The sequence below is a fragment of the Ammospiza nelsoni genome, chromosome 25 (genome assembly GCF_027579445.1).
Source record: "Ammospiza nelsoni isolate bAmmNel1 chromosome 25, bAmmNel1.pri, whole genome shotgun sequence".
Classification (NCBI taxonomy): Eukaryota; Metazoa; Chordata; class Aves; order Passeriformes; family Passerellidae; genus Ammospiza; species Ammospiza nelsoni.
Window position 1 is genome coordinate 1,847,552 of NC_080657.1, and position 11,532 is coordinate 1,859,083.

Genomic DNA, 11,532 nt, shown 5'->3' on the forward strand with positions numbered 1-11,532 from the left:
TGGTGACGTCACACCGCCAAGATGGCGGAGGGGTGAGCGGCGCTCGGCCGGGGGGCGGCGGGACCGGGACGGGAACGGGACAGGAACGGGAACGGAACGGGAACGGAACGGGACAGGGACCCCGTGGGCAGGGGGGCGGCGAGACGGGACCGGACAGCGGGGCCGGGCCGGGGCTGCGGTTTGGGGGGTGGGAGCTGGAACCGGGGTCTGGGATGGAATCGGGGGATGGAACTTGGGGTTGGGCTCTGGGGTTGGAATCGAGGATTGGAATTTGGGGTTGGGGTCTGGGGTTGGGGTCTGAATCTGGGTTTGGAGTCGAGATCTGGGGTCTGGATCGGGGTCTGGTGTTGGAATCTGGGGTTGGGGTATGGGGATAGAATCTGGGGTTGGAATTTGGGCTTGGGATGTGGATCTGGGGTCGGGGTGTGGATCTGGGTCTGGGGCTGTGATCCGGGATCGGGGTCTGGGGATAGAATCTGGGTTTGGGGTCTGAATTTGGGGTTGGAGTCGGGATCTGGGATCTGAATCTGGGTTTGGGGTTGGAATCTGGGGCTGTGGTCCGAACTTGGGTTTGGGGTCTGAATTTGGGGTTGGAATCGGGATCTGGATCTGGGTTTGGGATCTGGGATCGGGGTCTGAAGCTGGGATTGGGATTGGGATCTGTGCTCTGGGCTCCATGTATGGGGTTGGGATCGAAATATAGAATCTGAATCTGGGGTCAGGACATGGGATTTGGGAGCTCGGTGCGGGATCCTGGTTCGGGGTCTGGCTCTGGGTTCGGGCTCTGTGTGTGGGCTGTGCTGACGCCGTGCCTGTCCCTCGCAGGGAGGATGGCGGCTGGTGGCGGAGCTGGCTCCAGCAGAGCTACCAGGCCGTCAAGGAGAAGGTGAGAACCGGTGAGAACCACCGGGAACCTCCGGGAGCCACCGGGAGCCTCGGGAGCGGGAGGGCGGGGCCTGCGGGGCGGCCCCGGAGCTCCTCCCATCCCGGGAGGGTCCCCCCGAAGCGGATTTGGGATGGATTTGTAGGGGGTCAAACAAACCCTGGGTCACGCTGGGCTCTGTGATGTGGAGATCACCCCCTGAGCAGGGGGTTGTGCTTCCAGCGTGGCTCTGTGGTGTGGAACTTCCTGCTGTGACAGCACTGCCTGTGTTAATTACACACAAAACCTAAAGCCAGGCTTCTCCCAGCCTGTGTTTTTCCTGCTCTTGGCTTCAGAGCCTCCTGGAATGTGTTTTGGGCAGAGCAGGTGCTGTTGTTGGTCAGGTTATTCTGGTTTTATGCATTGCCCAGGTTGGGGTGAGGGTTCATCTGGGCCAAACTCTCCCACCTGAATTTTTGTAACGTGCTGGGAGCAATCCCAGCTTTGCTGGGGAAGCAAAACCCTGCAGAATCCATGTGCTGTGTGCTTGCAGTCCACAGAGGCTTTGGAGTTCATGAAGAGGGACCTGGCTGAGTTCACACAGGTGGTGCAGCACGACACGGCCTGCACCATCGCCGCCACGGCCAGCGTGGTCAAGGACAGGCTGGCAGTGAGTACGGGCACCCAGTGCCACCCCTGCCACGCCAGGGACACCTGCCACCCTCCCAGGCTGCTCCAAACCCCGCCTGGCATCGTTCCAGGCATGGCACAGCCACAGCTTCTCTGGGGATTCCATCCCAGTGCCCTCACAGGGAGGATTCCTGCCCGATATCCCATCCAAGCCCATTTCCTGCAGATTAAAGTCACTCCCCTTGTGCTGTCACTCCCTCGTGATTCCCTGGCCACTGTGCTGAGCAGGGGGACACTGGCAGTGTCACTGTAGGGGGACAATGTAGGGGGACACTGGCAGTGTCACTGTAGGGGGACATGGGTGGTGTCACTGTAGTGGGACACTGTAGGGGGACACCACTGTAGGGGAACACTGGCAGTGTCACTGTAGGGGGACAATGTAGGGGGGACAGTGGCAGTGTCACTGTAGGGGGACACTGGCAGTCTCACTGTAAGGGGACATTGGCAGTGTCACTGTAGGGGGACAATGTAGGGGGACACTGGCAGTGTCACTGTGGGAGGACACAGGCAGTGTCACTGTAAGTTGACACTGTCAGTGTCACTGTAGGGGGACATTGGCAGTGTCAGTGTAGGGGGGACACTGTCAGTGTCACTGTAGGGGGACAGTGGCAGTGTCAACGCAAGGGGACACTGTAGGAGGACACTGGCAATGTCACTGTAGGGGTGACACAGGCAGTGTCACTATAGGGGGAACACTGGCAGTGTCAGTGTAAGGTGACACAGACTCCACATGAGCTGTGACCCTCAGCCCTGCCCAGCTGCTACTGGGACAGCCCCACCCCACACCAGCAGCCCCAAACCCGGCTGTGCTTCCCCCACAAAGCCCCAAACCCGCTCTGCTTCCCCCACAAAGCCCCAAATTTGGCTCTGCTTCCCCCACAAAGCCCCAAACTTGGCTCTGCTTCCCCCACAAAGCTCCAAACCCGCTCTGCTTCCCCCACAAAGCCCCAAACTTGGCTCTGCTTCCCCCACAAAGCCCCAAACTTGGCTGTGCTTCCCCCACAAAGCCCCAAACCCGCTCTGCTTCCCCCACAAAGCCTCAGCTCAGCTCCCCTCAGGTGTCCCCCGCCTCCCCCTTCCTGAGGGGTCAGGTCCTGCTTCCTTAAGGATTCCCAGGAACCCTGGGGTGTCCCTGACCCTGTGCTGCCTCTTCCCCTGCAGAGGGCAGAGGGCTCAGGTGCCACAGAGAAGGTGAGGAAGGGCCTGTCTGACTTTTTGGGGGTCATCTCGGACACCTTCGCTCCCTCTCCGGACAAGACCATAGACTGTGACGTTATCACCCTGATGGCAACGCCCTCGGGCACCACCGAGCCCTACGACAGTGCCAAGGTCAGTGTGGCACCCTGAGCCTGTCCCCTGGCCCTGCTGCTGTCCCTGCCCTCACAGCTGTCCCTGTGTGTCCCCTCCAGGCTCGTCTCTACAGCCTCCAGTCCGACCCAGCCACCTACTGCAACGAGCCCGATGGTATGGGGGGGTCAGGGGCTCCCCTAGGGGGGCTCAGGGTGTCCAGGGGGGTTCAGGGGCTCCAGGGTGCTGCCTTGGGGGGATTCAAGGGCTGCCCTAGGGGGGTTCAGGGTGTCCAGGGTGCTCCCCAAGGGGGTTTGGGGTCTCCCTTAGGGGTTCAGGGGCTCCAAGTTGCTGCCCTAGGGGGGTTCAGGGGCTCCAGGGTGTTCCCCAAAGGGGTTTGGGGTCCAGGGTGCTGCCCTTGGGGGGCTCAGGGGGTCCAGGCTGCTTGCCCTGGTGGGTTCAGGGGGTCCAGGGTGCTCCCCTTGGTTCATGGGGTCTATGGTGCTGCTCTAGGGGGTTCAGGGGGTCCAGGTGCTCCCCAAGGGGGTTTGGGGGTCCAGGGTGCTGCCGTAGGGCGTCCAGGGGGCTCCCCAAGGGGGTTTGGGGGTCCAGGGTGCTGCTCTTGGGGAGTTCAGGGGGTCCAGAGGGGTTCAGGGGGACCAGGATGCTGCCCTTGGGGGGGTTCAGGGGCTGCCCTTGGGGGGTTCAGGGGGTCCAGGGTGCTCCCCAAGGGGGTTTGGGTGCCAGGGTGCTGCCCTTGGGGGGTTTGGGGACCAGGATGCTGCCCCTGGGGGGGTTCAGGGGCTGCCCTTGGGGGGTTCAGGGGGTCCGGGCTGCTTCTCTAGGGGATTTGGGGGCCAGCTGGAGTTCCCTGAAACCTTTGGCCAGCAGGGCTTGGCTGTAGAAGAGCAGATCTGGCTCTTACCTCAAGGGCCAGCTTAGTCTGAATTTCCTAACCCAATTTAAATTGGGCCTTGAGCTGGCAGAGCATTTCTGAGCCCTGTGTCTCCCTCCTCCTGTGCCCCAGTGAAACCTCCCCAAACTGAAGGGTTCTTGTCCCTGTGCTTGTCCCACACAGGCCCTGCTGAGCTGCTCGAGGCCTGGCTGGCTCAGTTCAGCCTGGAGGAGAAGAAAGGGGAGATTGCAGAGCTGCTGGCCACCAGCCCTTCCATCAGGGCACTCTACACCAAAATGGTGAGGCCCCAAAATGGCAATTCCTGACCTGGGGAATGCTGCAGGAAAGCCCTGAGCTCTTTGTGCCCTGTGGCTGGGGTGGAAACTATGGAAAAATTACGGATGGAATAAAATGGGAGCTGCTTTGGGAGGAGAGAGGGGCACAGCTCTCCCTCTGAGGGCACAGCTCCCCTTCTGAGGGGCACAGCTCTCCCTCTGAGGGCACAGCTCCCCTTCTGAGGGGCACAGCTCTCCCTCTGAGGGGCACAGCTCTCCCTCTGAGGGGCACAGCTCTCCCTCTGAGGGGCACAGCTCTCCTGAGGGCACAGCTCTCCCTCTGAGGGGCACAACTCTCCCTCTGAGGGGCACAGCTCCCCTTCTGAGGGGCACAGCTCTCCCTCTGAGGGCCCAGCTCTCCTTCTGAGGGGCACAGCTCTCCCTCTGAGGGCACAGCTCTCCTTCTGAGGGGCACAGCTCTCCCTCTGAGGGGCATAGCTCTCCCTCTGAGGGGCACAGCTCTCCTGAGGGCACAGCTCTCCCTCTGAGGGGCACAACTCTCCCTCTGAGGGGCACAGCTCCCCTTCTGAGGGGCACAGCTCTCCCTCTGAGGGGCACAGCTCTCTCTCTGAGGGGCACAGCTCTCTCTCTGAGGGGCACAGCTCTCCCTCTAAGGGCACGGCTCTCTCTCTGAGGGGCACAGCTCTCTCTCTGAGGGGCACAGCTCTCTCTCTGAGGGGCACAGCTCTCCCTCTGAGGGGCACAGCTCTCTCTCTGAGGGGCACAGCTCTCCCTCTGTGGGGCACAGCTCCCCTTTTGAGGGCCCAGCTCTCTCTCTGAGGGCACAGCTCTCCCTCTGATGGGCACAGCTCTCCCTCTGATGGGCACAGCTCTCCCTCTGAGGGCACAGCTCTCCCTCTGATGGGCACAGCTCTCCCTCTGATGGGCACAGCTCTCCCTCTGAGGGCACAGCTCTCCCTCTGAGGGCACAGCTCTCCCTCTGAGGGGTTCATCCCTTTCCCTGATCCCTTTCCCAGGTCCCTGTGGCTGTTTCCCACCTGGAGTTCTGGCAGCGCTACTTCTACAAACTGCATTGCCTGGAGCAGGTGGGTCTGGGGGGGTCCCTGGGGGGCTTTTCCTGGGCAAACAGATCTGGGCTGAGCCTTGGGGTCAGTGATGGTGAAATGGCTGGGGGAGGAAGGGGACTGGGCATGTGAGCAGCTGCTGTGTTGGATTCCTGCAGGATGAAGCCCGGAGGGAGGCTCTGAAGCAGCGAGCAGAGCAGAGCATGCAGCAAGAGGAGCCAGGCTGGGAGGAGGATGAAGGTGGGACAGGTTTTGGGGCTTTCACGGGGTGGTGGCTCCTCCTCACTGCCACAAATCACAGAGATCTCTGCTCTGTGAGCAGTGGTGGGATCTGAGGGAATTTCTGGAGCTGTGTCAGGGTTTTTGAGGTTGGAAATCAGGAAATGTTCTTCCCCCTGAGGGTGCCAGGCTCCCCAGGGAATGGGCACAGCCCCAAAGCTGGCACAGCTCCAGGACAAGGTTCTCAGGGATGCCCAGGGTGGGATTTTTGGGGTGTCTGTGCAGGGCCAGGGGTTGCACTGGGTGATCCCTGTGGGTCCCTCCCAGCTCAGGACATTCTGTGATTTTGTGAGATCCAGCTCAGGGCATTCTGTGATTCTGTGAGATCCAGCTCAGGACATTCTGTGAAATGCAGCTCAGGACATTCTGTGGTTCTGTGAAATCCAGCTCAGGGCATTCTGTGAGATCCAGCTCAGGACATTCTGTGAGATCCAGCTCAGGACATTCTGTGAGATCCAGCTCAGGACATTCTGTGATTCTGTGAAATTCAGCTGTGGTTCTGTGAGATCCAGCTCAGGACATTCTGTGATTCTCTGCAATCCAGCTCCCAGCCCAGCTGCTGCTGCCCTTGCTGAAACATCTCTCACTTCTCTTCTGCCTCCCTACAGAGGAGTTCTTGGGGATGTCCCCCCTGCCTTGTGCAAACATCACATTTCCAGGAGCAGCACAGAAAGCACCCAGCCCAGAGGGACGCCAGGCTGCTGCCCCCAAGGCTCCCTGTGGGCAGAGCTGGGCTGTGCTGCCCCCAGAGCAGGTGCCAGGGGAGCAGAGCCCCTCGGAGAGCAGCGACAGCGTGTCCCTTGTGACTCAGATTGCAAACCCTGCCCCTGTGCCTGCCGCCCAGCTACAGACTGCAGCTGCAGCCCCAGAGCTCTGCCAGAGGCTGGTGGAGGCCACCTTGGAGGAGCAGAGCTCGCTGCCAAAGCCCCCAGAGGCTGCTCAGCCTTGTGCACCTGGCCAGCCTTCAGCAGCATCCTCGGAGCTGGCAGCTGGAACGGAGCCCAGAGAGACGGAGAGCAAAGGGCAGGGCAGGACAGAGACCCCGAGGGAGGAGGGACCCACAGACCTGAGAGTCTTCGAGCTCAACTCGGACAGCGGCAAATCCACCCCCTCCAACAACGGCCAGAAAGGTTCGTGTGGGGCTGGGAAAGCTGGGAGGGGTCCTGGGGACAGCTCTGCGTTTGTGGTGCTGGGGGAGAGGAGAGGAAAGGAAAGGGAAATAAATCAATGATCTGCTGGCTGAGCAGTGTGTGAGTGTTCACAGGGGTCTGAGGGAAGAGATGGGGATCTGACTCCATGTTTTAGAAGGCTTGATTTATTGTTTTATTATATATATTATATTATATTATATTATATTATATTATATTATATTATATTATATTATATTATATTATATTATATTATATTATATTATATATTTTATATTTATGGATTATATTATATTTATAATGTTTAAGATATATAATATAAAAATATATATTATATATTATATATTATATATTATATATTATATATTATATATTATATATTATATATTATTAATGATACATTATTATATAATTTACAATTATTATAATATACTATATATAATGAATAATATACAATATATTAATATATTAATTTATATAATATATATGAAATATATATTATATATAATTGTATATATTAATATAATTAATAAATATATAATATACATTATTATGTATATTATATATTGTAGTATATAATGTAATACAATATAACATTATATTATATTATATTATATTATATTATATTATATTAATATATAGTACTCATGATATATTATTACATATAATATATCGTGAATACTACATAACATATATTAATATATCAATTAATATATAATATTATATATTATATATAAAATAGATTATATAGGAAAATATTTATTATTATGTATTAATATATAATTATATATATTTGAAATGTATTATATATTGGTATATATTATATATTATTTTATATATTATATATAATAGAATATGTTATCTATAATATATATTTTATATATCATTATTATATATATAATATATATTATAATATATATATATTTGATATATATTATATATTATTATTATATATATTATATTAACAATTCTAACAGCTAGTAGTTTTGTAACAATGACTTTCTCCAAAACTATACGAAAAGAACAAAAGAAAGGATTTCATCAGGAGGCTGGCTAAGGATAGAAAAAGAAGGAATGATAACAAAGGTTTGTGGCTCAGAGAGTCTGAGCCAGCTGACTGTGATTGGCCATTAATTAGAAACAATTAACATGGGCCAATCCCAGATGCCCCTGTTGCATTCCACAGCAGCAGATAATCGTCGTTTGCATTTTGTTCCTGAGGCCTCACAGCTTCTCAGGAGGAAAAATCCCAAGGAAAGGTTTTTCCATAAAATGTGTCTGTGACAGAGCAGAGCAGCCCTTTGGTCCTGGGCTGCCAGGAGAGGCTGTGCTCTGCGGAGGGCATGTGGTGATTCCTCCCCTCCGCCTGTCATCCCTGCTGGCACAATGGCAGCCCCCATATCAAAGTCCCTCCTGTCATTTTCTGTGTGGCTGGAACCTGACACGTCCCTGTTCTCCCAGGCCAGAGGAGAAATTCTTTCAGCATCCACCTCTCCCCGTGGCTGTGAGGGGAGCAGGATCCCCTCCCATCTGTGTTCCTGGGAATGTGGTGGCTCTGAGCCCTGGGAATTCCAGGCTTTGGGGCCAGCTCTGGTGGCTCAGTGGGGACATTTGTGCTTGCAGGCTCCAGCACGGACATCAGCGAGGACTGGGAAAAGGACTTTGATCTGGACATGACGGAGGAGGAGGTGCAGCTGGCACTGTCCAGGGTGGAAATGTCTGGGGAGGTGAGTCAGGGCACAAAAACTGCCCCCAAAGCATCACCAGCCCCTCAGGGGGTGGGGTTTGTGAGGGTGCCCAGGACGAGGTGAGAGATGAGAATCTGACTCCAAGTTCTCAGAAGGCTGATATATTATATTATATTATATTATATTATATTATATTATATTATATTATATTATATTATATTATATTATATTATATTATATTATATATATCATATTTTACATTATATTACATTATTTTACATTGTATTACACTATATTTCACTATACTATACCATATTATATTTATTATATTGTATTTATGATATACATTATATCAATACTTATTTTATTTATTTTCATTTTTAGTTATTATATTTCTTTTACTAATATCGTGTAATTAATATAATATAATATAATATAATATAATATAATATAATATAATATAATATAATATAATATAATATATGATATTATATAAAGTAATATATTATATTTATTTTTATCTATTATATCATATTAATTATATTATATTTATTATATTATATTATATTTATTATATTTATTATATTATAGTCATTATATTACATTTATTATTATGAATGCTACACTAAAACTATACTAAAGGAAGAGAAAGGATAAATCAGAAGGTTTCACAAGAATGAATAATAAAATCCTCTGACTGACTCAGAGTCTGACACAGCTGATGGTGATTGGTCATTAATTAAAAAAACAATTCACATAGAACCAATCAGACATTCACCTGTTGGTAAACAATGTCCAAGCCACATTCCAAAGCAGCAAAACACAGGAGCAGCAATCAGATAATTTTTGTTTTCATTCCTCTCTGAGGCATCTCAGCCTCCCAGGAGAAACTCGTGGGCAAAGAGGATTTTTCAGAAAATACCATGGTGACACTCAGGGTGCAGAGAGGGGCTGGTGGGGTGAGTGTGCAGCTTTCCCAGGGGGAAATCTGTTGATTTACAGACACAAACAGTTGAAACCAGCTCAGAAATGGATTTCCTCTTGTTTGCAGCTGGAAGATGAAGAGTGGGAAGACTGGGAATAAAGCAGCTGCTTGCAGTGTGTGTCACAGGCTCATTTCCACCATCCAGTGTGAACTCAGACTTGGACCAGCTGTTCCTTTGTGTGTGACTGTGCTGGGGCTGCACCCCCAGCCTGGAGGAGTTCCCATTCCTGCAGAAACCTGGGGGCAGCTCCAGTGGCCCCTGCAGCTCCAGGAGGAGGAAGCAGGAGGTCACTGGCACACAGGAGCCCGACTTCTCCATAGGTCCTAGAGACTGGCCAAGCCAAAAGTGACCCTGAGGAGGCAGAGTGAGGGGTCCTGGGGCCAGCTGGGCACTCAGAGCCCTGCCAGGTGTGCTGGGTGCTGCCAGGCTGCCAGCTGGCTCCTTCCCTGCTCGTGTGTGCACGTGGAACCCTCACCTGAGAGGCTCCTGGACGTGGCTGTGCCTGCTCTGCTCACTGCTCTGCAATTCCCACCCAGGGAGGGCCTGAGGGCTGCAGGTGCTGCACAAAAAGCACTTGGCTCGTGGCTTTGACCTTGGAAGGAGCCAAACCCCTGCCAAACCCTCAGCTTCTGCCTGGCTTTTTGTCTTGGAAGCTTTTTCTCATGGAAATTCCCATTTCCAGCAGTTCCTCCAAGAGCCAAGGCCTGCTGCTCTCCCCCACTTTGCAGCTGCAGCACCTTCCTGCTCTGGGTTTTGTGTCTTTCTAGTTAAATTCTCCAAGGAAAATCCTCATGGCTCGCTCTTGCTGCTGGGCTGGCAGTGCTTTGGATCAGGTGGGGACAGAACCCCTGTGATGGTGGCACTGGTTTGGGACAGAACCCCTGTGATGGTGGCACTGGTTTGGGACAGAACCCCTGTGATGGTGGCACTGGTTTGGGTCCATTTGGGACAGAACCCCAGTGTTGGTAGCACTGGTTTGAATCAGGTGGGGACAGAACATGGTGGCACTGGTTTGGGTCAGTTTGGGACAGAACCTCTGTGATGGTGGCACTGGTTTGGGTCAACTGGGACAGAACCTCTGTGATGGTGGCACTGGTTTGGGTCAGCTGGGGACAGAACCCCAATGTTGGTGGCACTGGTTTGGGTCCATTTGGGACAGAACCCCAATGTTGGTGGCACTGGTTTGGGCTGGCAGTAATTTGGGTCAGTTGGGGACAGAACCCCAGTGTTGGTGGCACTGGTTTGGGTCAGTTGGGGACAGAACCCCAATGTTGGTGGCACTGGTTTGGGCTGGCAGTAATTTGGGTCAGTTGGGGACAGAACCCCAGTGTTGGTGGCCACTACAGCCCTTGCAAAGGTCCATCCTGGCCCAAAGAGCACCTCAATCTCAGCCTGGCCAGCCTGGGGGGACAGAGGCTCCCAAACTGGGGTGTCCCTGTTGTGTGTCCCCATCTGAGCCCTGTCCCACCTGTGCCAGCCCTGCAGCCACCACGAGCTTTGGGTTCCTTCACTCAAGCCCTGGCACTGTTTGCTTCACTCCTTCAGCCCCACAGCTCCTTTTTGGGGCAGTTTCATGTCACAAGAGGGGATGTTGCTCCTGCACAGTTATCCCAAGGGGACAGAGCCCTCCCTGGCCTTTGGGGTGCTGGGGTGACACTTTCTGTCTTTGTCCTGGGGTTTTCCTGCTGCCTTTGGACAGCACCAAACGAGGTGCACTTGGAAGAGTTGGGGTTTTGGGGTTGGCTTTTCCTTCTTTAGGTGGGAGCATCCCTGTCCTGCCACAGCCCTGGGTCCAGCAGAGCCTCTCCTTGTCCTGGCTGGGATTGTGGAGGGCAGCGGACGCAGGGGACATCAATGGGGACATCCCCAGCTGATCCCACAGCAGAGCTCGAGGCTGCAGCATCTGTGTCACTTTCTTTCCTTCTTTTAGTGGAATTAACCGTGGGGTTGGTTGTGCAATATTCTCTCTGTTCTTGAACTATTCCACATCTCCCTGAGCCTTTTCTAGCTGGGGTGACAAACCAGGAACAATTCTAACAGCTGCTGGTAGTTTTGTAACAAAGACTTTCTCCAAACCTTTTACAGACTTGCAGTTAACAGCGATTAAAGGAGTTCTCAGAGTCTCTGCCGTGTTCTCATTTCCTCCGGGGTGGGGATGACACAAATTTTCCTTTCCTCCCATTTCCCTCAGGAGAGGGAAAGAAATCCCCACTGCCCCAGGCTCCTCAGGATCTGAGTGACCCCATAAATCCACCCGGTCCTCAAACTCTGTCCTTTACTTTTCAGGGCTCTGAGTGACCCCATAAAACCAGCCAGTCCTCAAATTCTGTCCCTACT

At 52.6% G+C, this 11,532-nt stretch overlaps 1 protein-coding gene across 2 annotated transcripts; it reads left to right on the forward strand.

Moving 5' to 3' along the window:
• Positions 1 to 12: 12 nt before the first annotated feature.
• On the forward strand, positions 13 to 11,318 carry BSDC1 (BSD domain containing 1). 2 transcript variants are annotated; one of them, XR_009420004.1, is made up of 12 exons: positions 13 to 32; positions 826 to 886; positions 1,416 to 1,532; positions 2,714 to 2,881; positions 2,962 to 3,016; positions 3,918 to 4,033; positions 5,047 to 5,115; positions 5,253 to 5,334; positions 5,982 to 6,503; positions 8,145 to 8,248; positions 9,261 to 10,320; positions 10,422 to 11,318. XR_009420004.1 is itself a non-coding variant. In XM_059488887.1 (11 exons), exons 1-11 carry the CDS (start codon positions 22 to 24, stop codon positions 9,291 to 9,293), a joined length of 1,338 nt encoding a protein of 445 aa, XP_059344870.1. In that variant the 5' UTR covers positions 13 to 21; the 3' UTR covers positions 9,294 to 11,318. The 2 variants fall into 2 exon arrangements, 1 of the variants encoding a protein (XP_059344870.1); XM_059488887.1 differs by having other exon boundaries at positions 9,261 to 11,318.
• The last annotated feature ends 214 nt before the right edge of the window (positions 11,319 to 11,532 follow it).

What these genes read in the sequence shown, in the direction of transcription:
- BSDC1 (XM_059488887.1), top strand. An exon ending in AGCCCTACGACAGTGCCAAG is followed by an intron (nt 2,882 to 2,961) that starts GTCAGTGTGGCA and finishes TGTCCCCTCCAG; the next exon opens with GCTCGTCTCTACAGCCTCCA. An exon ending in CTACTGCAACGAGCCCGATG is followed by an intron (nt 3,017 to 3,917) that starts GTATGGGGGGGT and finishes TGTCCCACACAG; the next exon opens with GCCCTGCTGAGCTGCTCGAG.